The sequence below is a fragment of the Lathamus discolor genome, chromosome 6 (assembly GCF_037157495.1).
Source record: "Lathamus discolor isolate bLatDis1 chromosome 6, bLatDis1.hap1, whole genome shotgun sequence".
NCBI classification, from domain to species: domain Eukaryota; kingdom Metazoa; phylum Chordata; class Aves; order Psittaciformes; family Psittacidae; genus Lathamus; species Lathamus discolor.
In genome coordinates, this window is record NC_088889.1 from 1,350,334 (window position 1) to 1,377,716 (window position 27,383).

The window sequence follows — 27,383 nt, forward strand, 5'->3', positions numbered from 1 at the left end:
GATGCAGTTGGTGGGAGGCTCCTTGTGGAAATCAACCTTAAATTGGCATTGTCCAAGGTATGTTGCAGACTGAAGCCCCAGGGTCTCTTTACCTTTGAGGTGTGGTACTTAAAAGCTGCTGACTGCAGTCATTATGCACAGCCAGAGAAGGAAACACAGCTCCAGAGCAAGGGAACGCAGCTCCAGGCCTTCAGCCATCCCAGCTCCATCTGTGGGCACAAGTCAGGAAAATCCCTTGCAGGTGCTTATTTCCTGGGGGGGTGGGGGGCAACCCACAAAACCCCCAGATAACATAATCTGGGACACCTCAAAGCCTCATTTAGAACTACTGCCCCTACATTTACTACCTTTCCTCTTTGTCTACAGCTGTAACAACAGCAGACACCCTTGTTTATGCACTGAAGGTGCCCAAGTTTCATTTACAGCTACCCGAAATACGTATTCCAGTGCATGAAAAAGCTGGATGAGTTTTTGGTGGCATCTCTCCAACACAGGAGGTTTTTTATCCTTTTGCTTAATGAGCTCCTGTAGCTCTGCACTAGACCTTAACACATGATGGCAGGAATAAAATGGTAGCTGTGGTTAACTTACAGTGACAAGAAAGCCGTGGTGGGATGCGGAAGAGCAAAGCTCAAGCCTGAGTGAACCTGGATGGGAATACTCAACACATCAGCTGGATGGTCCAGGAGACAAAGAAATCATTTGGTGTCTTTGAGGGGTTGGAACTAGATGATCTTGAGGTTCCTTCCAACCCTAACTATTCTATGATTCTATGATTCTATTGGAAGAGGTACGCTGGGGTTTATTCTAGTTTGGTACACAAATCCTGATCCTGGGGACTTCAAAGGTCATCCAAGACTGGGCCACGTTCCAGTTGATACCCGCAATATTGCTGAATAGCATCAGTTCCTCTGGATTCCTCTCTTCACCTTCCAAGAGGTTTTAACATTTTAGAAGCATAGAACAAGATGCTTGTGCCCCAGGTAGGGGTGGAGAGGTGGATACAGAGAAATGGGGCTAGAAACCAGCCTGCAAACAGTCCTGAAATGACACAGTACAGGTTCTGATTGTCTGCAGCACCCACTGGAGCTGATGTCACCCCAGTGACACATGGAAAAGAGGGGAAAAAGATTAAAAAGCACCTGAGACAGCAGAATTATCATCATAACCCACCCCACCCCCGAAGCCAAGAAGCAACCATATAAACACTGAGGAAAGTAAGAACTACAGTGATATTCATCATCTTGGACACATATTAATATAAAATGTGTATTAAAAAGTCTTCTGCTTCATAAACCACCTTTTGTTTTTGTTGAAAGCTGTCACATTGAAGTGATACTAAAAATTCCCCACCTCCTGCCTGCAGTACCTTAAAATAAAACATGATCATGATAAACAGAAGTCGGCAGCATGAGCCCTGCTTTGGATGCTGCTCAAGTATGTTTGAGGTGAGGGACAGAGGTGGTCAGGCTCTCAAGAGAGGCCACATGTGTTTGAGAAAGCAGGAGACAGGTCACAGGGGAGGTAGCAGAAAGGCAAAAATCATCTTAACCAGTTTCCTTATAAGGACAAATCTGGGGATTAGCACCTCCAAAACCAGGCCAAATATAAAGAGCTCCATCTCTAGAGTTCACTTTGAGTAATGATCTAAAGGAGTACAGAAAGCACAATTCCAAAGCCAAGCCCGCCTTGGTGACCAACAGCACCGGATGGATCAGCTTCACAGTGCTCTGCTTTTAGCTCAGGATGTTCTCAGTGATAAGGTCTGAGTTTCACAATCAGCCTGACAGCAAGATACAGTACGAGTAGTGTTGTGTATGACATCCAGCACAGCAAACAACAGCCCAGCAGCTCGTCAGCTACAAGAACACAGGAGGCCGGGAGAACAATCCCTGCTGATGTTCAGTGCATGCACAAATATCCATGTGGATGATCAGCAGCAGCCCCAGGTTATGTGGAGGTGAAAGGCAAAGCTGCCTGTGCCAAGCAGTGTGTGGTACCCTGAAGTGCTGGTTCACCAACAGGCACCAGAAACCCAGAAGAGTGTTGTAGCCCCATCTTTTGTTCATCCTCTCCAGCATGAGGGCAGCTCTCCAGCCCCAGGAGCCCTTCCCACCCTGCCTCAAGCCACAGGCAGCTTGTTCACCTCAACCAACACTGGGAAAGTAGATCCGAGGTCTTTACAAGATGTTTTCTGTGCCAAACATCAATAGAGATCCCACATCCTCACTCATTCCTCCCAGTCTTCTGCTGCCCACTCGGGCATCCTGGAGCAGTACTCAAACCCCACACCCTTGTAGCGCAGGGCATGTAGATACATCACCAGCTCCTTGGGAGATGGGTCCCGCCTTACCATCTTACACTCCACACACAAAGGGTCCTTCTCTCCTGAACCCTTTTCTCCCACTTCCCCATCCTGATTCTCACATGAATTCAGTTCTTTACTTTCAAGTGTTTCCAGGTTGGCATCAGAGCTCAGTGGACAGCCTGCTGTGTCATTTCTCCCAGGGTCCTGAGTGTCCCTCCCAGGATCCTGAGCATCCTCAGCAGGGCAGGAATTCTCACTGCTGGGATCAGCCTGCACAGGCTTTGTGCAGTCACTTGAATCACCACAGTCTTTACTTTCAGCACTGGAGTTCAAGTCCTCCTCCATAATACCCAAGATATCCAGGCTCTGTTTGGAACGATGCTCCTCTACCAGTGCCTTGAGGAGCTCTTCATCCGTTTTATCTATCTTACCGCCCTTGCCCCTGTCAGGGCCCCAGGCTTCCATGTTGTAGATGGGGTCGTTGACTATAGGGTGCCCCAAGAACTGCAGATGGACCCGGATCTGGTGCGTGCGGCCGGTGTGGGGCAAACACTTGACCACGCTGCTCTTCCCGTTGTAGCTGAGCCTCTGGAAGATGGTTTTGCAGAACTTCCCTTTGGGGTCCACACGACACACTCCCACTTTGTAAGACACCACCAGGATGGGCTCCTCACAGACCACTTCGTGCTCTGGGAACTCCCCCACCACACGGCAGACGTACTCCTTCTCCAGCTGCAGGGACACAGAGGAACTCACAGAACAGGAACCACCTCTAGCCCAATGAGCCACCCAAATCCCACCCCAGCTGCTCCTCCCTTTCTCTTCAGTGAAATACATTTGTAGGTAGCACATTGCCAACATTTCATTACAATTCAACAGGAAAGGGGAAAAAAAAATAATCAGTTATTTAAAGCCAAATTTCCTCTCACTTTCCTCAACTAGTTCAGAAATGAACACCACAAGGGCCTGGTCTACTGACCCCTCTGTGTGCTGGGCTGCATCCCCAGAGCATGAGCAGCAGATCAAGGGACGGGATTCTCCCCTTCTGCTATGTGAAGGGGAGATCTTAGAGCAGCTCCAGTGCTTAAAGGGGCTACAAGAAACCTGGAGAGAGGCTTTGGGCAAGGGCCTGTAGGGACAGGCCAAGGGGAATGGCTTGAACCTGCCCGAGGGGAGACTGAGCTGAGCTCTTAGGCAGAAGCTCTTCCCCGGGAGGGTGCTGAGGCGCTGGCACAGGGTGCCCAGAGAAGCTGTGGCTGCCCCATCCCTGGCAGTGCTCAAGGCCAGGTTGGACACAGGGGCTTGGAGCAAGCTGCTCCAGTGGAAGGGGTCCCTGCCCGGGGCAGGGGTTGGAGCTGGAGGAGCTTTAAGGTCCCTTCCAACACAAACCCTTCCATGATTCTGTTTTTCTTCATATTAAATTCAAGTATCTCTCTGTGGCCTTCAGTTTACAACCTGCATGCAAATCCTGGGAGCCAGTACAGTTACAATTCTATTTGGGCCAGAAGCCACCTGCAAAGTGACAAAAAACTTCCCAAACATGTAAAATTGAACAACTGTTGGATGACTGCCACATTCCCACGTACAAATCAAACTGCTCTGCACCATCCCAGGCAGTCTGGGGATGTGTTTGAGTACTGACCCTGCACATTCCCTCAGGGAAAGAAATCCCTTTCAACCTAATACTACTCAAATCAATTTGATTTTTATTCCATCTTTTTCTCATGCTTAACACAATAAGCACAGGAACGTGACCACAAGCTCGTCTGGGAACTTGTGCTTGTTTTGACCAAATGAGCTGTCTTTGGCTGCATGGAGACCTCAGAGCAGCCTTCCAGTACCTGAAGGGGGCCTATAGGGATGCTGGGGAGGGACTCTTCATCAGGGACTGCAGTGACAGGACAAGGGGTAACGGGTTCAAACTGAAACAGGGGAAGTTTAGATTGGATCTAAGGAGGAAATTCTTTCCTGTGAGGGTGCTGAGGCACTGGAATGGGTTGCCCAGGGAGGTTGTGAGTGCTCCATCCCTGGCAGTGTTCAAGGCCAGGTTGGATGAAGCCTTGGGTGGGACGGTTTAGTGTGAGGTGTCCCTGCCCATGGCAGGGGGGTTGGAACTGGATGATCTTGAGGTCCTTTCCAACCTGAACTATTCTATGATTCTAACCTCTTTCAAGAAAATACTATGTGGAGATCCCAAAATATTCCATGGCCTTTTGTCCTCACCTGCCTCTCCCGAACCTGCTCATCAATCCTCTTGGACACCTCCACAGTCTTGGCAAACATAAGCACTCCCGAGGTCATGCGGTCCAGGCGGTGGATGGTGTGCAACTCCTGCAGCCCGTGCTCCTTGCCCAGGATGAAGATGACCGTGTTGTGACGGAACCTGCCGCAGGGGTGTACAGGCAAGGAGGAGGGTTTGTCCACGACCACCACCTCCTGGTCCTCGGCCAGGATCTGGATGGGCTGGGCAGTGACCGGTGGTTCATGGCGATGCACGGTGTTCCTGAGGAAGTCGTTATTCTGTAGAACAGAGGGGCAATTAGTGTGAATGCAGCTGGTACAGCCATTCCAGCCGGCCACATGCAATAGGGGCTCACTATGGTGGGGGTAATGAAAGCCCTTTTGTCCTGGAACACAGAACTTGGCACCACAATTGTGCTCACCGCTACTGGAGTTCAATAACCCACCCTAAGCATTAGATCCATGCCTGTGGGGCCGAGCAGGGAGCCGTGGGGCACGCTGCTCCATGCAAGACTACTGGACCGCTTGCTCGTGACCCCACCGGGGCAGGGATTCCCTGGGAGACCCGATTGCCCCTCAGCACTCAGCACCACCGTGGGGTTATTCACAGCTCTCCTTGGGGCGATGCTCACTGCCAGGCCGACCACGCTCACCCCCGGGATGCCCCCGCGGGTGCCCCAGCCCCAAGCGGGGGTTACCTCCAACACCAAATGGGGGTGCCCACCTTGAGCACAACGTCCAGGTCCCGCACGGGCTCCTCGTTGAGGCGCAGGCGGCCGGCGCGGGCGGCGGCGCGGTAGTAGGCGAGGGGCTGAGCGCGGAACTCGGTGCTGAAGACGTGCAGGAGGCTGCGGCCCACCCAGCGGCCCTTGCAGTAGGTGCGGAAGTCGAAGTAGTAGGGCCGCACCTTGCGCAGCCCCGCCTCGAAGTAGTAAGAGGTCTCGGCGAAGTGCGCGGCGCCGAAGCTCACCCCCGTGCTCAGCTTCCGCGGCGGCGGCACGTAGCGCTCCCCGGCCGCCAGCCGCCTCTTCTTAGGGGCCGGCGCCGCTTCCTCTTTGCCCGCGGGGCCCGGCTGCGGCTGCTGCTCCCGGCCGGGGCCCGGTTCCGAGCCCGGTTCCGGTTCCGCCATGCCGGGGCCGTGCGGAGGGAACGACGGCACAGCTCCACACCGAACCACCGGCCTCAACCGCGCGGCGGCGCCCCGCATGACGCGCGGCGCACGCAGTGACGCAACGGGCAGCGCAGCCAATCGCCGCCACGCCACGCCCCGCTGCCTGCGCCCTGGCTCGCTTCATCCCTTCCCGTCGCCTCAGGCGGGGCCGGGGTCCGGGCTCGTCCCCCCGGAGAGCCCCGCCTGGAGCCGTCGGTGCCCGGCCCAGCACCGGCCCCCGGGCTCATCGCAGCCCCGCCGCCGGTCCGAGCAAGAGAGGGAAGAACCAGGAGAGCGGTGTTTTGCTTAACCCCAAACGGCCAGTGTTGCGGCCGGAGCTGGAATGGCTTCAGGCAGGACGGGGCGAGAACAAACTCACAATTAACCTTGGACAAATCATGATTAAACTTCGACAACTCATTACACTCGGTATGGCGCTGCTCTGAAGCAGTCATAATGCCTTGTTTTCTTCAAGCGTTAGGCAGAGTGGTCAATATTAAACAGTATTTTTAGTGCAGGTGTAAGTATTCCCTTCTGCATTTGGAATTCCCTGGGAAGAGATGTTATTTACAGCGTATCAGGGAGGAGAGCCGAGTTATCCGATGCACTGCTGCAAGCAGACAGCCCCCGAGGGCCTCCCCTGGTCCTGCCACTGGAGAACCCCTTTCTTCCACCCCTCAGAACCTGCCTCCACAAGCACCTCCACTGACCCCGCTTCGCTCCGAAAGCAAAACCACCTCGAGCGCCCACAGTCCCGGGTGCCACTCGTGAGCTCTGAGGTCACGTCAGAGATATCCATCCGTCTGTCAGAATTCATCCCTGAGGCAGAGAGAAACCAGCAGTTACTAATGGTGGCCTTGGGCTCAGGGGCAGGACCAACACGGATGTGGAGTTTAGGAAAGGCTCCAGAAAGCAGAAGTAAGGAAAGCTCGAGTCCTCAGTCTGCAAGCCCCATCTAACAGAAAATATACCCCGCTCTCCTGCTGTGCCAAGCCTCTTCCTTTTCTTTTCTACAAGCAGCACCTGCTAGGGATCCAGGACTGTCAGTAAAGCCAGCAGCCAAGGAGAGCAAGCTCACAGGAGGGAAGAAACGGTCCTCAAAGGAGAGCAAATCTTTACCGAGGCCACTGCTTTTCCTTATCTGTGAGAGGGACGTAGATCACCCCCATCAGCTGTGTTTCGATGATCTGCCCGTCGCTGGTCTTGTCGTACTGCATCAGAACTTGGTTTGCCCCCTCGGGACCAATGGGCAATATTAACCGCCCGCCTGGCTTCAGCTCATTCAGCAGCTGCAAGCAGAGAAATCACAATCAGCAGAGCCAAAGCCAGGCACACACAACAGGAAGCAGCCACGCTGTGGAGGTGGGCACCTTGAAAGGTGCAGTATTGGCAGCTCCACATAAAGTGCACAGAAAAACATCCAGTAGTTCCCCAATTACTGTTTTCTACAGCTGCTGATGGAAGAAGCTCACAGCAAGAGACACGAGCATCATTCCTACCTCCTTTGGTACAGTGGCAGCTGCTGCTCCAACATGAATGGCATCATAAGGAGCTTCTTCAGGGTATCCCTGCCTGCCATCGCCAACTGCAGGAGGGAAAAGCAAGCAGGAAAGACGTTTGCAGAAGTAATCCTTCCTCTGTCCTTTCAGTTGAAATCTAACGATGAAAACTTTATGAAGAGGTTGTGATGGCAATCTGAATTCCCAAATCAGAGCACTGACCTGTCTGCTTAAAACACAGTGTTGGTTTAAACAGGGAAGAGATTTCCAGAAGTGAGCCATGCTCGAATAAGGGACAGTCAAAGCCAGGAGGGTCTTTTAGTGACCCAGGGGCTTTGTGCAAGATTGAGATTCTAGACACAGGAGGAGCTGACTTAAGTTACCCCCAAAAAACCCACAACAGAACATGGAGACCCATTCAGATAGACTAAAACCCAGATGTGGTAGAGCCACTCTCTCCTGAAGAGCATCTCTTACTAAACTAAGACAGTCACCACACACTTAGAATGAAGGGGTAAGACTGCCTGTAACATTAAATACTACTCATTTACACCACAGTGTTCAGGTCCACATGGCACGGTGCTTACTTAGCCAGCACTTTCTGTCAAGACTGTGGTGAGCACAACACAAACTGGACAAACTCTGCAGGCAGGGTGAGTGAACGCAGGGAGAGAAGCAGGGAGCTCACCCACAAGCTTTACACGGCCAGAGCTGAGCAAAGTCGGATCATCCTCCTGGACATTCCTGATAGATTCATGTACTAGCTCTTGAATGTGCTCGATGCCCACAGCTTTCCCTGTTGGGCCTATCTGCGAAGAGGAAGAACAGACAAAAACCTAATACCTCCTGTATGGCACAGGTGTATTTTACAGGGCAAGTTATAGGGAGATTAGAGAAATCCCAGGAAGAAGCCTGAGAGCAGTTTCTGAACAGGAGATTCAAACGCTCTGCTCCTTGGTTTTAAGGCTGAGTAGTCCCAGTTATAGTAGCTATTTGAGGGATACACAGACTCTACCTATGGTGATTCCTAGCAGTCCTTTACTTCCAAGTGAAGTGACTCCTAAGTGATTATACCATAGGAGTAGCAGCTTCCATGGCAGGGCCAGTTCTTGATTAACCAACCTTCTGAGAACAGGTACTCCTCCAGCTTTCTGACACTGCACAGAAAGTCACTTGAGGAGCTTAGCAGACAAAGAAGCAGAGCGTGACTACCTTGGAAGTGAACTAAACACTACCTGCAGTGAATTTACTCAGTAGATTAACACCCCCTCTCTATCTGAACTGGGTTAACATAGAAAACATCCCACAACAGATACCCTATCCATTAAGATTACAAAAATGACAGTCATTGGTCTTACTACATGCTGGTCTGGGGACTATAGGAACAGGATAAGGGGAATGGCTTTAAACTGGTTTAAAAAATGGCTTTAATCCGGTTGGATATAAGAAGAAAGTTCTTCCCTGGGAGGGTGCTGAGGCGCTGGCACAGGGTGCCCAGAGAAGCTGTGGCTGCCCCATCCCTGGCAGTGCTCAAGGCCAGGTTGGACACAGGGGCTTGGAGCAAGCTGTTCAAGTGGAAGGGGCCCCTGCCCGTGGCAGGGGCTGGAGCTGGAGGAGCTTTAAGGTCCCTTCAACCCAGTCTGGGATTCTAAGTCTACCCCTTCCTCCCACCTCCTCCTCTCCCCACAGAAAGCATGTGCCAGCTATGCCAACCTGCCATCCCAAACACCGAGCCAAAGAACTTACCATCCTGGCAAAGCAGGCTGTGAGGTATCCACTTCCAGACCCAACATCCAGAGCTTTTGCACCTTCCACAAGCTGATCCTTCAGCAGCTCCAGTGCATGGGCATGCTGCATGGACAAGCGTGAGAATGTGGGAGACAGCCCACTTGGGTTTCCTCCCCTAAAGCTTTCCCTTGTTCTTCTCCAGTTTAAACACAGCACACCTGGCATTGTGTCTGTCAGAGTGAACCTCAAGTGTTTCACTGGAAAGATCCATTTGCAAATCAGCATTTAGGAAGAGGCTCAGGAATAAGACGCAGAAGGAAAGCAAGAGGGGGAAAAGCAGCAGGAAAAGAGGCCTTGTGCAAAAAATGGGCAACATCAGTGGTTAGGCTCAGCTGCACTGAATTCCTATTAGATGTATGGTTAAAGCAACTTAAAGAGCGTGGGGCAAACTCAAGAAGAAAAAGCTTCACATGTACAGTGCTTAAAGAAACAAGCAGGGTCTGTTTCTACTTGAGTGTGTAAAAAAATAAAAGGAGAAATGGCAAACAACCAATGTCCTCCATTTTGGTTAAAAGTGAAAAGTTCCATCTTACCATGTGAGGTGCACTGATTGTAGCCTTGTATCCTGAAAGGAAACCAGTGACAAAAATATGCGGTAAAGAAATGATGATCAAATTAAATCAAATCACCTTTATTCTCCCCCGTTTTCCCTTGAAAATAGAAAACTTCTCTTTTGCTGTATGAAAGCACTTCATTGACTTAAAACCTCCTCTGGAATAACTAAGGGGCACGAGATGGCTGCACAGCACTGCACTCCCACATGCTCCAGGTCACCTCCATGCAGGACTTGGGGTGACCATGAACAGCCAGGGTGACACACACTGTAACTCTGCCCCAAGTTACTCACCGATAGATTGAGGAGAATCCATGTATGGGTAATACTTGATGTAGTGACCTCTGTCAGTAGCCAGCAGCACATCAAAGACTCGCTGGGATTTAATTATCCCTTTTTCTGGGAGAAGAAGGAAAACAGGACAGTGACTTACACCCCCAGCACTCCTGGGCTCTGGGACTGCGCAGTGTAACCAGACACACACAGACTCACACCTGCACTGCTGCAAGCAGAGACCCTGGTTCAGGTTTCCAGGAGCGAACTACAGTTAAGCGCGAAGACTGAGGAAACTGTCACCAGCCCTGCGCACCGCATCCCGAGGGGACTCTCGGGGGAACAGGCCACTTTAGGCAGCAGGGTCACAGCAAGCTTTTCCTCCCCCAGCACCGCAAGTCCTTCTCAGGCTGCTCCATCCCATCTCCCCCAGCCTGTGCTTGTGCTGGGATTGCCCTGACCCAGGGGCAGGACTTCGAGCTTGGACTTCAGGAGGTCTGCACAGCCCCACCTCTGCAGCCTGGCCAGGTCCCCCTGGGTGCAAACTCCCGGCACACCACCTCGTTGCCCATCACGAGCAGACCGGGGCAAGCACTAAGCCTGGCAGTCAGAACTCCGGCGCTCCAGGCTGTGCAGCGCACCCCGCGCAGCACCGCGCATCCTCGCACCAGAGCCCGGCCGGACCCCGCTCCTTACTCACTGTAGAGGTTGTTGACGAGCTCGGGGTGCGTCTTCCCGCTGGACGTCCAGGCCATCGTCCTGGCGAAGAGCAGCCCCATGAGCGCAAGCGCGGCGCGGCCCGGCCGGCAACGCATCCCACGGAGACCGAGAGGCCTGAGGAGACAGGGAACTGCAACCCACGGCCCGGCAGCCGGCACCGCCCCTCACCGGGAGCTCCCTGCACCGCTTGAGCCACGCCACAGCCGGCCCCTTCCTGCGGGCCAGCCCCAAGAACCGGCCCCGCCGCCTGCACCAAGGGCTGTGAGGAACAACCGGCCCCACGCTCACAACGCCGAAGCCCCCCAGGCCCCGCGAGCTGCGGCCGGCGATGCCACACGCCGGCTCCCGGTAACACGGGCGAGGGCACAGGGACGGGGTGGCCGGAGCCGGAGCGGCCGAAGCTGCCGCCGGAGCCACAAGGCCCCTTCCCACCCCTGGCTTCTGCCCGGCTCGGCAGCACCGGGAACGCGGCTCCCAGAGGCACGGCCGCGGGTCCGGGACACACCGAGGACCGGCCCCTCCGCGCCAGGCCCCGCGGCCACGGCCGCCCCTCACGCACCGGCCCCGGTACTCACCGCGCAGCCGCACCAGGCCCCGCTGACCCACCCGCACAGAAGCACTTCCGCCCTCACTCAAGACGGCGCCGCTCGGCTTCACGTCCCCTCACGCATCCCGCCAATTCCCCGCCCCTCGCTGCGCGGATGGCGAATAGGCGACCTCTTGGGGCCGGCGGAGCGCGGCGATTGGCCAGAGCTGGACGCCAATCAACGCGCGGTGCGAAGCCGGTGCCGCTTGCCCTGTTAGCGGTGCGGGCGGGTGACAGCGGCCGAGGCTCGGGTGCGGGGACCGGGACCGGGGCGATAGCGGGAGCGGCCCTCCCGTGTCCCCGCTGTGCCCCAGCAGGAGAGGCCGGGGCAGCCCCACGGAGCGGTCCGCAGGGAGCAGGGGCCTCCGGGGGAAGCGGCAGCGGGGTGCCGTGGCGGCGGCAGTGCGGCCTGCGGCGTCCCTCAGGCCCCGGGCTTAAACGCAGCACGGCGGAGCCTGGCAGCGCTGTGTGGAGGGAGGCCCCGCGTCCCCGGTGGCATCGGAGGTCCCCGAGGGCTCCGGTGGCACGATTTGGGCAGTGCGGGTAGACCCAGGGAGGCGGGGTCGCAGTGAGGGGTTGCTGCTGGGCCTTCATGATTTATTCCCTTCCACTCAGGCCTTCACGATGAGGATGATCGAGAGCGTGGACTCCGTGGTCGCCAGGTCCGGGGACGACCTCTGGGCTGAGATCTGCTCCTGCCTGCCCCATCCCGAGCAGAAGGATGCCAGCGAGGCTTTCACGGACTCCTTCATGGATTCCTACCCCAACGGAGGCGGCCAGGGCAGCGGATCCAGTGGCTCTTCCCAAACGAACCTGAGGCCCTGGGCACCCCTGCATGATTCAGAGGTGTATTTGGCATCCCTAGGTGAGTGTCTTTGGTAAAGCGTTGAGTTCTCTGTTTGCTTGGGTGCTCGGTGACAGCTATGGCCTGATTACGTGGCTGAGGTGACAGGTCTTACGGCTCTGAGATGTGTTGCAGCATCTGGGTGGGGAGCACGGGGGAAAACTGCCTTCCCAAACCGTGCCTGCTGGGGTCTGGCTGTTAAGAGGGCAGATCACACAGATCGTCTTTGCACAATTGCTTCTCATAATTCCTGCTTATCTATAAAGCCATAGATTGACTGTGAGCAGTGTAACAACTGATAGAAACACTTGATGTGAGTGAAGATAAAGTTATAGGTATTCTGGAGCAAACATCCCAGCACAGCTGAGTGCTGCAATGTTTAGCTGTTGTTCCTCTTGGATATTCTGGCTAAATCAGTAGAAATAACCCAGTTCTGTGTTTGTACCTGCCCAGGGTTAGTGGTTGTGAAATGCTGGCTCCTCTGCAGCTCTGGCTGGGTGCTTGGGCAGATAATTCACATCTGAACTGCCAGGGGCTTTTGGTGACAGCTCATTTCTGCCCCACAAGACAGCTCCAGGGAGCTTAACAGGGAGCCATGGACAAGTGAACTAGCCCAATTCAACTAATGATGCTACACTTTTCAGTAAGAGGTGTGATTGCAAGTCAATACCTGGCCTAATTCAAGGAGGAAACCATTATGAGAATTTGCGACCAGAGGGATTAATGACATTTACTTTCTTGTGGCTTTGTGTATTGTAGCTGGGTTACCCTGTGTCAGGTCAGGAGGCACTTTTCATCATCCCCTGTGGCTGGGAAACTCCCAACAGCACATTCTGTTACGAGATACCCACTAATAATACTGCTGCACATGCATTTTTTAACCTGTGTTTGGGCATTATTTGGATTTGCAGTGTAATTAGTGTGATTTCATGCCAGCTTGAGTGGAAATTGTGGGGCCTTAATGCCTGTGAGATGCCCCATCCCTGGCAGTGCTCAAGGCCAGGCTGGAGGGGGCTTGGAGCAAGCTGCTCCAGTGGAAGGTGTCCCTGCCCATGGCAGGGAGTTGGAACTGCATGAGCTTTAAGGTCCCTTCCAACCCAAACCAGGCTGGGATCCTATGATCTGTAGCCCCTGTGTGATTTCATAGAAACTGAGCAATAAGTGGGCAAGTTACTAAAACTCACAAATGGGCAGAGCTGATTGGTTGCACAAAGTTTATTTCCTTTAGAAACATCACCTAAAAAATACTGTCCTGTGTGCACACAAGAAATAGTCACACAGACTTGAAATGCAGGAAGGAAAACGACTTTTGAAATAGGATTTGGGCTTGAAAAGTTAGTTTAACTTTTTGATACAGAAGTCCAGATACTTCTTTTCTTCCCTTTCACCAAACCAGGATAACAGAAGCCCCTCCTTTGCCTCCTCACAGAGCGAAGACTGATGAGAATCAAAGGCTTGTCTCAGGAGGTGACCTCCAAGGACATGCTGCACACTCTCTCCCAGGCTAAGAAGGAATACTGGGACAGGTTCCTGCAGGAGAAGTTTGAGTCAGAATTCTATGTAGAGGGCCACGACTCTGATGAGAGGTAATGAGCAAGGACATGGGAAGGGATAACTACTCACCTTGTGGGCGGCAGGTTTGGGTTCTTAAAACCTAATCTAAGGTTTAGTCAGTACTTACGACAAAAGAACACGTCACTGCATGGCCTTTCTGAACCAGTCTGATAGTTGCTGTTTCCATCATCCTAGGGGGAACACCCAGAGCATATAGGGTTGGAACTTCCAGTGCTGCTCACTGGTTTTTGCATCCCTCAGACTGGGGTGATCCAACATAGAAACAACTGGAACCTACTTGGTAATTCCTCTTGTCACGTTTGGGGTAGGGAAGGAGTAGAGGAGGGGATGTCCAGCATGTCTCAGATTGTGTTCTATAAGGCTTACCTTTAAAAGTGAACCCCAGGCCCTTCCCTTCACCTCTGTAAGGCACAGTAAAGCACTGGTTCAGACATCAGTCAGGTGTGAAGCTCACTACATGGTTAGTACCAGTCCTGAGATTTCTCCAGCAGCTCTCCTTTCTGTGCCCCTCTTACAGTGCCTCCGCTCTCACTCATTACCCTTTTACAGATGACATCTGCATTCAGATGAGAGCTCTTTCTTTCAGCAATCTCACATTCCCAATCACTTCTAACACTCTCCATATTCTTCCTTTCTGAGCTGGCAATTGTCATGATTGCTTCTAGCAGAAAAGGGATTATTTTCCTCTCTTGAAGAAAATCTACTTAAGCTGTTTGGGAGTTTAAGTGTGAAAAATAATTCAGGAGTTTTTAGATTCTTTCTTTGACCAGTTCACTTCAGTGTCATTTATATTTAAACCCAAGCTTTTGTAGACTTTCTGCTGTTTTTAAAGGTTCTTTCTACTGTTTTTAAAGGCTGGGGATGTTATGAGTGAAAGGATCTTCTTCCCGAGCATTTGATACTGAAGTCAGAGGTCACTCCCAATGCCAAAGTGTTTGATTCTCTCCCATTAACATAATTAAACAGACCTTGACTTTCCAACACACTTCAAGGACAAGTGAAATCCTGGTCTTCTGACAGAGCCAGAGAGCACGTCCATTTTGCTGTGGCAGCACTGGATGCTGCCATGATCCAAAGACTTGGATCACACTTTTAAAAGACGAGGATACAAACACATACATTTAAGAATAACATTAAACTTTTGGGGGTTATAGCAACATTTAATCAAAGATGGGGTGGATCTGTTCTGGTTGGACCAGTTATTATGTGATAGGCTGTAAGACAGTAAAGATACTGGTATGTATTTTTATATATATATATGTATATAGTATATACTCTGGGCTGCATCAAGAGGAGCGTGACCAGCAGGTTGAAGGAGGTGATCCTGCCCCTCTAACTCTGCTCTCATGAGACCTCACCTGGAGCATTGCGTGCAGTTCTGGTGTCCTCAGCATAAAAAGGACATGGAACTGCTGGAACAAGTCCAGAGGAGGCCATGAGGATGCTCAGGGGCTGGAGCACCTCCCGTATGAAGACAGGCTGAGGAAGTTGGGGCTGTTCAGCCTGGAGAAGAGAAGCTGCGTGGAGACCTCAGAGCAGCTTCCAGTACCTGAAGGGGGCCTACAAGGATGCTGGAGAGGGACTCTTCATTAGGGACTGGAGTGACAGCACAAGGGGTAACGGGTTCAAACTTAAACACGGGAAGTTAGGTTGGATCTAAGGAAGAAATTCTTTACTGTAAGAGTGATGAGGCACTGGAATGGGTTGCCCAGGGAGGTTGTGAGTGCTCCATCCATGGCGCTGTTCAAGGCCAGGTTGGACAGAGCCTTGGGTACCATGGTTTAGTGTGAGGTGTCCCTGCCCATGGCAGGGGATTGGAACTGGATGATCTTAAGGTCCTTTCCAACCCTAACTATTCTATGATTCTATAATCCATCATTTGGTTACCATTCTACAATGTACACATGCTGCCCCTTTCTTCTCTAATCTTGCAGTGTTATAAATGGTCACACATTTTTATATGTGCTTCCTGCTTTGGTTTTATTCCTCCCCTGTCCATTTCCTAATCTTCATCACAAATAGGCAGTTGTGGAGTTTGCTTTAACACTTCCAAAATAGGTTTTTACTTCCAGCCCAGAAAGCTGGAAACTGAGCTCTAGTCTTGCCTACAGACTGGTACTTCAGGAATGTGGAGGCTGAGATACCCACTAAGGATTCTTCTAATAAGAAGAAAAATCAGTCTAGAACTTTTTGAACCATAGTTTAAAAGGCCCAACTGCAGCAGAATACCTTTGTAGGATGAAAGGTTCTTTTTGCTCCTCTGGCACATGAATCTGTCACAATGGGCCTTATCCATGGTGACAGGTATACCTGCAGAGGAAATGCACAGGGAGGATGCTCCTGACACCTTGTTGTACGTGCCTGGGTGGTGTTGTTGCTTTCCCATCTCACGTTGTGGCTTTGCTTCCCCTCAGCACACTGGAACATCTGAAGCGATGGCTGCAGCCCGATAAAGTGGCGATCAACACGGAGGAGGTGCAGTACCTCATCCCTCCAGAGCCGCAGCCGGAGAAGGAGAGTGAGGAGGACCCTCCAGCTGCAGAGCAGTGAGATACACACCAGCCACACACAGAGCTCCTGCTCTGACCCTGGTGAAGTTATACCCAGTGATAGTGATAACAGGAGAAGGGGGAAAAGTGCCAATTATCAGTCATTTAAATAACCCCAGCACACAAACCCCAGCTCTGGACCTGCAGAGGTAGTGACCACCCCTTGTTATGGGCAGGAGTGGGAGGCCTGTGCCACAGTGTACACAGAACTGAAATCTTTCTTACTCTGATCTTCTCTCAGCTTGCAGCAATTGAATCATTCCAGTCTGAATTGTTTGTGATTCACCAGGAGACATACTAAACAAAAGCAAAGCGGGTGTTCAGAAGCATCGGAAAACATGATGGTCCAGAATAGAATAGCTCAAGACACTGAGCTGTTTTGTCTTGTACCTTGTAAATTACTCAGTTGGGCATTGTGTTTCCTTTCTTGCAAGTCCATTGTGGTGTTTCCCATAGATCTTCACTCTTTAAGCCTCAGTTGGCCTGGAGCTGTGCCTGGAGGAAGACAGATTCTTTTCACCTACACAAATTTGGAACCCTAGAGGAAGCTATTGTTGCATTGAAAGTGTCATCGACGTTGGTGTGCCTGTTGAACATTCCTCTCTATGTAAAGCCCCACCTACCACATCCCCGTTTATCAGCCAAGCTCTGTATTGCAGAACAGATTGGAAGGGGTGTGATTTTGTTCTTTTGTTGATTGTTTTGTACCTGTTCTTTATCTCCTTCAGCCTCTCCAAAAGAGGGTCAGGTGAGATTAGGTATTAAGAAACCACAAGTGATAACCGGGGAAGCTGCCAATACCTTGTTTGCATCACAGACTTGTGTAGAATTACCTGTCTTTAAATACATTCTTCTATTTCATTGGGTTGCATCCTGTTTAACCCCGCAGAGTATTACTGTCCGCTGCTAATCAAAGGCTGTGATCACACACTTGTGTGAGACCGGCTCTTCCCTAACCCTCGCTTTCTATCCCGCACTAACACCAAGGGTCGGTAGAGGGAAGCAGCACACACCTTCTGCAGCTGGAGGTCCTACCACGGCGGTTGGAGGGGCAGTTCTGGTGTCATGCACGTTGGATTGGCACCGTGTTCCTGCCGTTTCTTTGTGAAAATACATGTTTAAGAGTAGCTTCTGGCAGCCCTGCCTCGTCTCCGGCCTCCATCCAATGTTCCCTCACTCGCTGGCAGCTGCTACACTGCTGGTTCTTCTCCTTCAGCCCCGTGACTGCTGCACAGGAGTCGTGCTCATCATCCTCTGTCAGAACGGGTTTAACACACGAGAAACAAGTGACTCACCCAAACATCAGGGACACAAGCCTTGCAAGTCTCGTGTCGTGTTAGAGGCTGGGTTTTGTCATCTTTTAATTCAGCTCTAAAATTAAGGCAGCTTTCCTGTACAGATACAGTGCTGTGAGCACCTCTCCCCTCCGAGGTCAGGGTGGAACAAAGATGCCTTGGAGCATCCACCAGCAGTGGCTGGTACAAGGAGAAGAGGGTGCAGCCTCTCTGTGTGCACCTAGGCTGTTCCTTAGTCAGTTCTTGTCATCAACAGTGACTGTGAAGATGCTTTGTATTCTTTTGCCTATTCCCATTAAAGTGAGATGAGAAAAAAATGTATTCAAAACACCTGTATTGAAACACAGTTCCTGGTCCTATAACCCAACATTTGCTCTAGAGAAGGGACCTCAGAGAGGAGATCTCACTATTTCCCCTTTAGAAATAGCTCAGAAGTACCAGGAAAGGGTCTGGGAAAGAATTTTGATGATACAGAAAGAGCTGAGGGCATTGAATTTGCATTGATAGACACACACTGGGCCTTTGCTGCTGGTTACACCTACCTGACTGTGCAAGGGACAGGAGAGAGAGAAGCTCATCTGCTCCATGTACCTTGATTTGTCCCATATACCTGCTCCTCTGAGCAGGAGAATCCATATAAGCACAGCAGAGACACCGGCTCTTTTCCCTCTGTGTGGCAGGGAGCCAGTCCTGTCACCGCACAGGGAGAACAGGCACTGGCCGTTTCCACCCGATCCAGGGACTTCCAGTAAAATCCCAATCACCCGCTCACAGACCAGGTGGGTCGCAGCTTTCAAACCCATCCCTTGTGCCTGTTCAGAGACAGAACCCCCTTGTGTGGGGCGAGATGAGCTTTGGGTAACAGTTACTTACCCACAGAGTCTGGAAGCAGCAAAGATCAGGTCAGAAAAGGCTTTTCCAGGGTAACACATGCAGAAGGAGATGCTCCCAGTGCTGCTGTCAGGTTGTCCTGGCCATGGTGCAGCTGGATCTGGGGTGGACGTGCCCTGTGCCAGCGACTCATTACTCTGCTGTCATGTTCAGATCTATCTCCCATCTCAAATGGTCTTTTAAGAGCCTTCTGCTTCCCTTGTCTGATTGTTCTCCTCTTTAAAACCCAGAGCAGCTCTCAGCCAGGCTGCGAGATGGAGACAAAGATGATTTTCTTCCTGCTGATGTTTTGGCAGGGACCAGCGCTCACCCCTGCAGTCAGCTCCCAGCCAGCTTCAATAACCCCAACCCGCATCCACCAGGATGAGACAAACGAGCAGCCTTTGCTCACCAAAAGTTGTGACTTTGCAGAACTTCTAGGGCTGAGCTGACAATTTCCATTGCCCTCACTCCTAAAGTGCCTGTTGATGGCGAGTTTTGATTTCCCCTTATTTCAGTGAGCTGGGAATGAAAAGATTGAAAGCTCTTGCGCGTGGAATCAGTCTTCTGATTCACGCTCAGTAACCTGCAGTCCCCTTGCTGTTTCCTCCCGTTGGTGTTTGGGGCCATTCTGCTCAGTTCTCTGGGATGGGAAGCGGGGCTGAGATCCCGGCGGGGGGGGGGGGGGGGGGGGGGGATTGTATGTGTACAGTTTTTCCTGCAAAATGACACATTTATCCCCCCTCCCCATGGCGATGGGTCCCCCACTGCCAGCCCCTTGGCTGAAGCCGCTTGGCTTTGGGGACAGGCTGTACCCCATGCCTGTGCCCCACACCACAGGCCCCCGAGGGCTGGTGCTCGCCCTGTGGCTGGGTGCCCATCGAAACCCAGGGCTGGGCCACCCTGCCCTCGCCCCACAGCTCGGCCACCAGCACCCCCTCACGGCTGCCCTCACCCCACGGCTGCCTTCATCCCCTCCCTGCTGGGACACCCGACGGGGCGGCCGCTGCCGGTGCCCGGTACCTCCGCGCGGTCCCTGCGCCCGCCCGCCCCGTTCCCCCAGCGCCCTCCTTCTCTCCGAGCCTGCGGTCCCCACCTCCGCCGCCCCCGGGGCTCCCCCCGCGCACCGTCGGGCTGGGCTGTACCTGCAATACCGAGCGCTGCGCTAGGAACGTCCTGTGCCCGCACGGGGGAAGCTCAGCACCGGGAGCGAAGGGAACAAAGAACCTTCAAAACCCGGCGGCAGCCCCGGCTCCCGGAGGCACCGAGCCCGGCCGGGCAGGTGAGCGGCACAACCCTCCTGTATAGCCCCTCCCCGCTAATTACAGGGTGTAATTAATTAGGGCTGCTTTGAGTCGCTTGGGGGGACGGGTTAGGTGCTGCTGGGGGGGTTCCTGGTGGGTCTGGGGTGATTCTTCACCTCCGTGCGCTTGCTGCTGCAACTCACTCAGCATCAGCCGCCTGCGCTGCCGGGAGCGGGTCTGGGCTGCGGGGAGCCCCACGGAGGACCCCGAAACCAGCCAGGGAACAGCAACTGACAGGTACAACCCCGGTGGGACGGGATGAATCGGGGGGAACGGGGATGGTGGGAGCGGGTGGGATGAACTGGGGGCGACAGGGATGGAGAGCATCCTTCTGCCGGCAGGTCCGGCTGGAGGAGGTGAGGGGGGAGATGGAAAACAAAAGATGCTGCAGGAGTCCCTTTGTTCTGCTTCAGGCCAACATAGCTCCAGGGGTTTTTCCCCGAGGCATCCCGACCCGATCCAAGCATCCCCATCCAGCTGCTCCAAGCTGGAAGCTCCGTGCCCTGCTGGTTAACCACTTCATTCCCGATTTATCCATACGGAAGCTCCGCCGAGTCTCCCGCGGGCATCTTTGCTCTTAAAAGGTCCCAAATCTTGTAAGTCAGCTGGTGCATCAGGACAGGGCTGGGCAAAAGGACCTGGATGGGCCTTGGGGACAGGTTCTTCTGCCCAGAAGCACAACCAGAGCAGGCTCCTTCCCCGGTCAGGGCTGATGCTCCCATCCCTGGTTTCTAGGTGTGGAGCAGCAGTGCTGGCAGCAGGAGATCCCCATGGCTCACAGCCGCCTGCCCAACGACTCCTGGCAGAACAGCTCAGCCCCTCTCTTCACCGGCCTGGACCTCCTCCTGGAGCTGAAGCCGCTCTTCATCCCGCTCTATGCCACGCTGGTGGCAGTGGCGTGCACTGGGAACCTCTTCCTCATCCTCCTCATCGCCCTCACCAAGAAGCTGCACTGCACCACCAATTTCCTCATCGGAAACCTGGCGGTGGCCGACTTCATCATGTGCCTGGCTTGTGTCCCCCTCACCGTCTCCTACGCCTTCGAGGCACGGGGATGGCTCTTTGGGATGTTCATGTGCTACTTCGTCACCCTGATGCAGGCTGCCACCGTCTTCGTGTCCGTGCTGTCCCTCACGGCCATTGCCATCGACCGGTACATGGTGGTGGCGTACCCCATCCGCAGGAGGATCAGCCACAGGTCCTGCGTCTGCCTTGTGGCCTGCATTTGGTTGCTCTCCATCGTGGCCTCCATTCCCACCTCGCTGCACACACACTACTTGGATCTCAACACCATCGGCCACGACATGATCATCTGCGAGGAGTTCTGGAAGCACGAAGAGAGAGCGCGGCTGCTGTACTCGTGTTTGATGCTCCTCCTGTCCTACGTGCTCCCGCTGCTGGCAGTGTCGGTCTCCTTCTGTGCCATCACCTACCACCTGCGGAGGAGGAAGGTCCCGGGCGCTGCCTACCCCTGCCAAGAGAAATGGACCAAAACGAAGCAGAAGACCTTTCGGGTGCTCACCGTCTCCGTGGTGTGCTTTGCTATCTGCTGGCTGCCCCTCCAGGTGGTGAACTTCATCAGAGACATCGACGAGGAGTTCACCATCCTGGACAAGAGGTACGTCAACGTCATCCAGGTCTCCTGCCACCTGATTGCCATGAGCTCTGCCTGCTACAACCCTTTCATCTACGCCTCCCTCCATGACAAGTTCTGGTTCCACCTCAGCAGCTGCTTCTACCGCAAGAAGAAGAGCTCCAGCATGATGTCCTGCAGGGCTTCCCGGTTCAATACCTGCTCCACACTGGCAGATGCTCCTACTGGGGTCTTGGATAAGATCGCTTTGCAGACCAGATTGTCTTAACTGAAGGTCCTTGAGATACCAGTTTTGCTTTTGGACCTCTGTGCACTGTGCTTTAGACTGGAGCAGGTTGCTGGTTGTGGTGGCGTGTTGCTGCTCCCAGGTCTCTTGCGCCTGCCACAAGGCAAGGAACCGGTGGGCTTTGTGGTGGAGCTCAAGGGTGTTTTGTTCTTCGGGAACACAAACCGGTGCAGCAACAAGCACCCCAACCAGGCAAAGGCAGCGCAATTCCAGAGTAATTCAGAGCAGGCCGTACCTGCCGGCCCATGTAGACATGCTGGGGCAGGAGGAGGAGTTTTCACCTGACCCAGACAGCCGGAAAGACCCGAGTGTCAGTGAAACACCAGTTGCTTGGTTCACTGCAGCAGAACAAAGGGATGAGCAAGTTTCCTATGCGCCTTTTACAGCCCTTTTCCCATCTCTTGTCTTGGGATAGGACACACACCTGGGATCTCACCCTTAGCTGGGCACACACCCTGGATCCCAGCTCCTGGCTGGGATGGGGCACTCACCCTGGATCCCAGCTCCTGGCTGGGATGGGGCACTCACCCTGGATGCCAGCTCCTGGCTGGGATGGGGCACAAACCCTGGATCCCAGCTCCTGGCTGGGATGGGGCACTCACCCTGGATCCCAGCTCCTGGCTGGGATGGGGCACAAACCCTGGATCCCAGCTCCTGGCTGGGATGGGGCACTCACCCTGGATGCCAGCTCCTGGCTGGGATGGGGCACAAACCCTGGATGCCAGCTCCTGGCTGGGATGGGGCACTCACCCTGGATGCCAGCTCCTGGCTGGGATGGGGCACTCACCCTGGATGCCAGCTCCTGGCTGGGATGGGGCACAAACCCTGGATCCCAGCTCCTGGCTGGGATGGGGCACTCACCCTGGATCCCAGCTCCTGGCTGGGATGGGGCACAAACCCTGGATCCCAGCTCCTGGCTGGGATGGGGCACTCACCCTGGATGCCAGCTCCTGGCTGGGATGGGGCACTCACCCTGGATGCCAGCTCCTGGCTGGGATGGGGCACAAACCCTGGATCCCAGCTCCTGGCTGGGATGGGGCACTCACCCTGGATCCCAGCTCCTGGCTGGGATGGGGCACTCACCCTGGATGCCAGCTCCTGGCTGGGATGGGGCACTCACCCTGGATGCCAGCTCCTGGCTGGGATGGGGCACTCACCCTGGATGCCAGCTCCTGGCTGGGATGGGGCACTCACCCTGGATGCCAGCTCCTGGCTGGGATGGGGCACTCACCCTGGATGCCAGCTCCTGGCTGGGATGGGGCACTCACCCTGGATGCCAGCTCCTGGCTGGGATGGGGCACTCACCCTGGATCCAAGCTCCTGGCTGGGATGGGGCACAAACCCTGGATCCCAGCTCCTGGCTGGGTACCACATGCAGCCAGCGCTGTACCTGCAGCACAGAGACTTCCTTATGGTTTATCTGGAGATGGGTCAGGTCTTTGCAAGACAAACACACCTGGGGTGCATCTAAACACACTTTGGAGTGCGTCTGTCTTCATTCTGTGGGATAAAGGTTGTTCCTAAGCAACGGGCAGCACTTTCTGCCTCTGGAAGAGCACCGACTCTCCCAGTAGCTGTTAAATTGCTGCATTTCTCCTTTGAAATTGCAGCCCATGGTGCAAGGACAATGGACACTCAGAAACGTGTTCTCCACCCAGAGCTGTGTGGGAGCATGGGGACAGCTTTCATAACATGCTTGACCTCTTGAAGGGATCTCTGTGACCAGGTCCCAGCTCCTCCAAAGTGCAATTGTCACTGCTCTTCACAGCCAAGTGGGACTCAAAGGGATGGGGCACCGGAAAGTGATGGGATTGCTGGGGAAGATGCTTCACTCTCTGCTCTCTGGGTAGTTTAAGGATGTCCATGCTTGAGCTCCCTGGGTGTAGAAGGGGATGCTGGGGATGGGCTGCTCTAACCCAGAGCTACCCATAAGGGTGGGTTTGCTTGCTGGATGCTGGTTGGTTTCTCCAGGTACCTGGTGCATCTGTGGCCCATCAGCCGGGTCTGTGCAAGCTGAACTCTGAGAAGGCAGCGTCTCCATGCACCCAGATGCCCAGCTCCATGTTAACAACTTGATTTCCCAGGAGGAAGCCTTTGGGGACAGCCCACAGGCACCAGCACCACCATGAGCACCAAGCCGCAGGGTCACAACAGCTTCTGGCCACCCTTCGCTTCATCATCTGCTGCTGTGCTCTATGGAACGAGCCACGTCTCTCCCACTGCTCCTCCTGCCTGGGGACAAGACTTTAAAGCCCCAAAGCAGCTTGTCCTCAGTGCGCCATGGACACTGCCCATGGCATTGGCCATCACTTGTGCTTTCAGGGATCAGTTCGGCATCTTCCAGTGCTGGAGCCTAACAGGATCCCTAACCCACTCTCATTATGCCCAGGCAGGAGCTGCTGCCCAATTGCCTTCCTGCTGAGACCCTTACCACGGTCCTGGAAGGGCTGTATTACCTCCCATGGTGCAACCAGCAGAGATGGAGACCCCTTGAATGCAAAGTGACCGGATGCTTGTGTCCTTGGAGGTACCCGTGGAGCAGGGAACTGCTGCTTGCAGCTCTCTGGTGGCTGCTCGCGGTTGTGCTGGGGGTGAAGGCTGTGTTGCTTGACCTGGAGGAGTAACGTGGGAGGTTCAGTGCTTGTCCTTCCTTCTAATAAAGGCTTAAAAAGCTCAGGCTGTGTCTGCATTGATTCAAATCCACAAACATGAACTGCCCTTAACCACAGCGCGGGAGGGCTCCGGCCTGGACGTGTTCCACTGGCACTGCTGGAGGCAGATCCCTGGGGTCAGGGCTGGAGAAATGAGGCTTTGGCAGCTCTGGCTGGAGAGAAAAGGCTGGACAGGAACTGCTGGAACGAGGGGGTGATCAGCCCTGCTCGCTGCCCTTGGCCTTCTCTCCACAAATACGCTGTAGGTGTTCATCTGCCTGCAGCCTGCTGCTCACTGCTGCTCGCTGCCTGCTCACTGCCTGCACCCTGCTGCTCACTGCTGCTCGCTGCCTGCTCACTGCCTGCACCCTGCTGCTCACTGCTGCTCGCTGCCTGCTCCCTGCCTGCACCCTGCTGCTCACTGCTGCTCGCTGCCTGCTCACTGTGTGCTCCCTGCCTGCACACTGCTGCTCACTGCCTGCTCGCTGCTGCTCGCTGCCTGCTCACTGCTGCTCGCTGCCTGCACCCTGCTGCTGTGTGCTTGCTGCCTGCTCACTGCCTGCACGCTGCCTGCTCACTGCTGCTTGCTGCCTGCACACTGCTGCTCACTGCGTGCTCGCTGCCTTCTCACTGCTGCTCACTGCTTCTCACTGCCTGCTCACTGCTGCTCGCTGCCTGCTCACTGCCTGCACACTGCCTGCTCACTGCTGCTCACTGTGTGCTTGCTGCCTGCTCACTGCCTGCTCACTGTTGCTTGCTGCCTGTACACTGCTGCTCGCTGCCTGCTCACTGCCTATACACTGCTGCTCACTGCCTGCACACTGCTGCTCACTGCCTGCACACTGCCGCTCACTGCATGCTTGCTGCCTGCTCACTGCCAGCTTGCTGCCTGCTCATGCTTGATATTGTACCTTCCACCTTTAGTTAGCTTGGAAAGAGCACAGGCAAAAGTGATTTAGTGCCTCAGTGCCTTTTAACCAAGCAGGGCTGAGAGAACCCGAGATCAACCAGGCTGGAAGAGCCCTTCAAGCCCATCCAGCCCAACCCTTACCCCAGCAGTGCCGAGGCCACCCCTAACCCATGGCACTGAGGCCTCGTCTCCACGGTGTGTTAGCACTTGCAGGGCCGGTGCCTGCAGCCCTGCCCTGGGCAGCCTGTTCCAATGCCTGAGCACCCTCTGGGGCAGGAATTGTTCCTCAGCTCCATCTAAACCTGCCCTGGTGCAGCTTGAGGCCGGTTCCTCTTGTCCTGTGTTCCCAACCCAGAGAAGGACTTGGGGGTGCTGGTCGATGAGAAAATGAACACGAGCCGGCTGCAGTGTGCGCTCGCAGCCCAGAAACCAACCGGATCCTAGGCTGCATCCAAAGGAGCGTGACCAGCAGGGCGAAGGAGGTGATCCTGCCCCTCTGCTCTGCTCTTGTGAGACCTCACCTGGAGCATTGTGTGCAGGTCTGGTGTCCTCAACATAAAAAGGACATGGAACTGCTGGAACAAGTCCAGAGGAGGCCACGAGGATGATCAGGGGCTGGAGCACCTCCCGTATGAAGACAGGCTGAGGAAGTTGGGGCTGTTCAGCCTGGAGAAGAGAAGGCTGCGTGGGCACCTCAGAGCAGCTTCCAGTACCTGAAGGGGGCCTATAGGGATGCTGGGGAGGGACTCTTCATCAGGGACTGCAGTGACAGGACAAGGGGTAATGGGTTCAGACTGAAACAGGGGAAGTTTAGATTGGATCTAAGGAGGAAATTCTTTCCTGTGAGGGTGCTGAGGCACTGGAATGGGTTGCCCAGGGAGGTTGTGAGTGCTCCATCCCTGGCGGTGTTCAAGGCCAGGTTGGATGAAGCCTTGGGTGGGATGGTTTAGTGTGAGGTGTCCCTGCCCATGGCAGGGGGCTTGGAACTGGATGATCTTGAGGCCCTTTCCAACCCGAACTATTCTATGGTTTTATGATTCTATACTGAGGTGCTGTGGGGCACTGGTGGGTGCTCAGGGGGCTTGGGTGCCCTGGGATGTGCCCTTGCGGAGGGGACCAGGGTGGTTTCCCTTCCTCGTCTCCAGTTCAGCTTTTCCTGCCTCTTTCCTTCTGAACAGCAGGGTTGGAAGCGGCCCCAGGATGGAGCACTCTGGATCCCCTCTATGTTATCTGTGGGTGCCAGGGACCTGTGCTCCCACCTAAGCAAGAGCATCCTCACCCTGACCTGCACCCTCAGCTCACACACACATCGCCCGGAGGCTCCCTTCAGCTGAGGTCCAGCTCAAACAACGGATACAAGACTTGGCCTCAGCAGGAGCAGTTTTCCATGGCCGGGAATGTCCCCAGGGCAGCACCGGGCTCACCGTTCCCCACCAAACCCCACTGCACTGGGCTGAGCCGCTCCTCGGGCTGAAATCCCTTTCCCACCTCATTCAGTGCCATTGGGAATGCTGGGGGAGGATCTTCTCTGTGCCCAGCCTGGCCCTGCAGCAAGCTCTGCCTGCTGCCCCCTTCTCCCAGTGCCAAGCTCTTGCATGGAGCCCCATCGTGCCCACGGACCGGGGGATTCTGGTGCCCCGCTTTCCATATGAGCAAACAAAGAACAAGTTTCGGGCCCTGCTGGGGCTCTGGGACCTGCACCCCGGAGCCGTAACGGATCCTCCAGGTCAAACTCACCCTGGCACGAAGGAGGCTCCAGCCCCCGGTGGACGTTGCCCTGCTCCTGCTGTCGTTCGGAGGCAGCAGGAAGCTTTTCCAGGCTTTGTATGGATCGTTGCCCTCCACCGGCATGGAGCGGTCTGGAGAACGGCCCCGCTGCACAGCACTTGATGCTGCACTGGGCTCCGTGAGCCCGGCTCTCCTCCAGCTGAGCCCGCAGCAAACAAGAGCCGAGCCTGAACCTTCCTGACCTGTGCCTAAAGACGCAGAGAGAACAGAGGCAAAGCGCAAGTGTTTGCAGTGCGAAATCTCAGCCCCTCTTTACCTGTTGCTCTGGTTATCCCGCTGGAAGGAAACAGGGATGCAGCCGGGCCGGGCCGGGGCTGCTGCAGTCCCCAGCGCTTCCAATTGTATTCTCCTTGAGCACAAACCAAACGAAACAGCAGAAGGGCCAAGAGCAGCAGCAACAGATGCTGCATGGGCTGGATGTGGTGGGAAGAGTCCTGCAAAACGCTGGGAGGAAGCGGGATTTCCTATGGAGGGAGGGAGTGAGTCCAGAGGGTAATGAAGGTCAGCTTCTACCATAGAATCCCAGCCTGGTTTGGGTTGAAGGGACCTCAAAGCTCAGCCGGGTCCAACCCAAGCCCCTCTGTCCAACCTGGCCTTGA

The 27,383-nt window shown here is 54.5% G+C and overlaps 4 protein-coding genes and 1 long non-coding RNA gene across 17 annotated transcripts; 2 read left to right on the forward strand and 3 right to left on the reverse strand.

Annotated features, from left to right (window-relative positions):
• Positions 1 to 1,214: 1,214 nt before the first annotated feature.
• Positions 1,215 to 5,864, reverse strand: RPUSD2 (RNA pseudouridine synthase domain containing 2). The gene is made up of 3 exons (XM_065686104.1): positions 5,274 to 5,864; positions 4,532 to 4,828; positions 1,215 to 3,040 (listed from the first exon to the last, which is right to left on the reverse strand). Exons 1-3 carry the CDS (start codon positions 5,754 to 5,756, stop codon positions 2,231 to 2,233), a joined length of 1,590 nt encoding a protein of 529 aa, XP_065542176.1. The 5' UTR covers positions 5,757 to 5,864; the 3' UTR covers positions 1,215 to 2,230.
• A 216-nt stretch (positions 5,865 to 6,080) lies between these two features.
• LOC136017659 (protein-L-isoaspartate(D-aspartate) O-methyltransferase-like) lies at positions 6,081 to 11,189 on the reverse strand. 2 transcript variants are annotated; one of them, XM_065686115.1, is made up of 9 exons: positions 11,108 to 11,189; positions 10,513 to 10,646; positions 9,834 to 9,938; positions 9,520 to 9,551; positions 8,945 to 9,049; positions 7,887 to 8,007; positions 7,199 to 7,284; positions 6,819 to 6,988; positions 6,081 to 6,518 (listed from the first exon to the last, which is right to left on the reverse strand). In XM_065686115.1, exons 2-9 carry the CDS (start codon positions 10,625 to 10,627, stop codon positions 6,506 to 6,508), a joined length of 747 nt encoding a protein of 248 aa, XP_065542187.1. In that variant the 5' UTR covers positions 10,628 to 10,646; positions 11,108 to 11,189; the 3' UTR covers positions 6,081 to 6,505. The 2 variants fall into 2 exon arrangements, with proteins under 2 accessions (XP_065542187.1, XP_065542188.1); XM_065686116.1 differs by lacking the exon at positions 11,108 to 11,189 and adding an exon at positions 11,038 to 11,094.
• CCDC32 (coiled-coil domain containing 32) lies at positions 10,653 to 16,947 on the forward strand. Of its 6 annotated transcripts, none has more exons than XM_065686109.1 (4): positions 10,653 to 10,880; positions 11,734 to 11,983; positions 13,392 to 13,548; positions 15,952 to 16,947. In XM_065686109.1, exons 2-4 carry the CDS (start codon positions 11,743 to 11,745, stop codon positions 16,085 to 16,087), a joined length of 534 nt encoding a protein of 177 aa, XP_065542181.1. In that variant the 5' UTR covers positions 10,653 to 10,880; positions 11,734 to 11,742; the 3' UTR covers positions 16,088 to 16,947. The 6 variants fall into 6 exon arrangements, with proteins under 6 accessions (XP_065542181.1, XP_065542186.1, XP_065542182.1 ...); XM_065686114.1 differs by lacking the exon at positions 10,653 to 10,880 and adding an exon at positions 11,077 to 11,099; XM_065686110.1 differs by lacking the exon at positions 10,653 to 10,880 and adding an exon at positions 11,239 to 11,338.
• Positions 16,948 to 18,197: 1,250 nt separating this feature from the next.
• LOC136017660 (uncharacterized) lies at positions 18,198 to 27,348 on the reverse strand. 5 transcript variants are annotated; one of them, XR_010614030.1, is made up of 4 exons: positions 26,734 to 27,348; positions 23,892 to 24,047; positions 18,664 to 18,773; positions 18,198 to 18,519 (listed from the first exon to the last, which is right to left on the reverse strand). It is a non-coding gene; the product is annotated as an uncharacterized LOC136017660 (long non-coding RNA). The 5 variants fall into 5 exon arrangements; XR_010614029.1 differs by having other exon boundaries at positions 23,867 to 24,047; XR_010614032.1 differs by lacking the exons at positions 23,892 to 24,047; positions 26,734 to 27,348 and adding exons at positions 19,397 to 20,879; positions 20,989 to 21,020.
• On the forward strand, positions 19,015 to 22,005 carry LOC136017656 (prolactin-releasing peptide receptor-like). Of its 3 annotated transcripts, none has more exons than XM_065686106.1 (3): positions 19,015 to 19,533; positions 19,969 to 20,151; positions 20,291 to 22,005. In XM_065686106.1, the coding sequence occupies exon 3, from the start codon at positions 20,326 to 20,328 to the stop codon at positions 21,415 to 21,417; it is 1,092 nt and encodes a 363-aa protein (XP_065542178.1). In that variant the 5' UTR covers positions 19,015 to 19,533; positions 19,969 to 20,151; positions 20,291 to 20,325; the 3' UTR covers positions 21,418 to 22,005. The 3 variants fall into 3 exon arrangements, with proteins under 3 accessions (XP_065542178.1, XP_065542177.1, XP_065542179.1); XM_065686105.1 differs by lacking the exon at positions 19,015 to 19,533 and adding an exon at positions 19,632 to 19,792; XM_065686107.1 differs by lacking the exons at positions 19,015 to 19,533; positions 19,969 to 20,151 and adding an exon at positions 19,632 to 19,792.
• Positions 27,349 to 27,383: the final 35 nt, after the last annotated feature.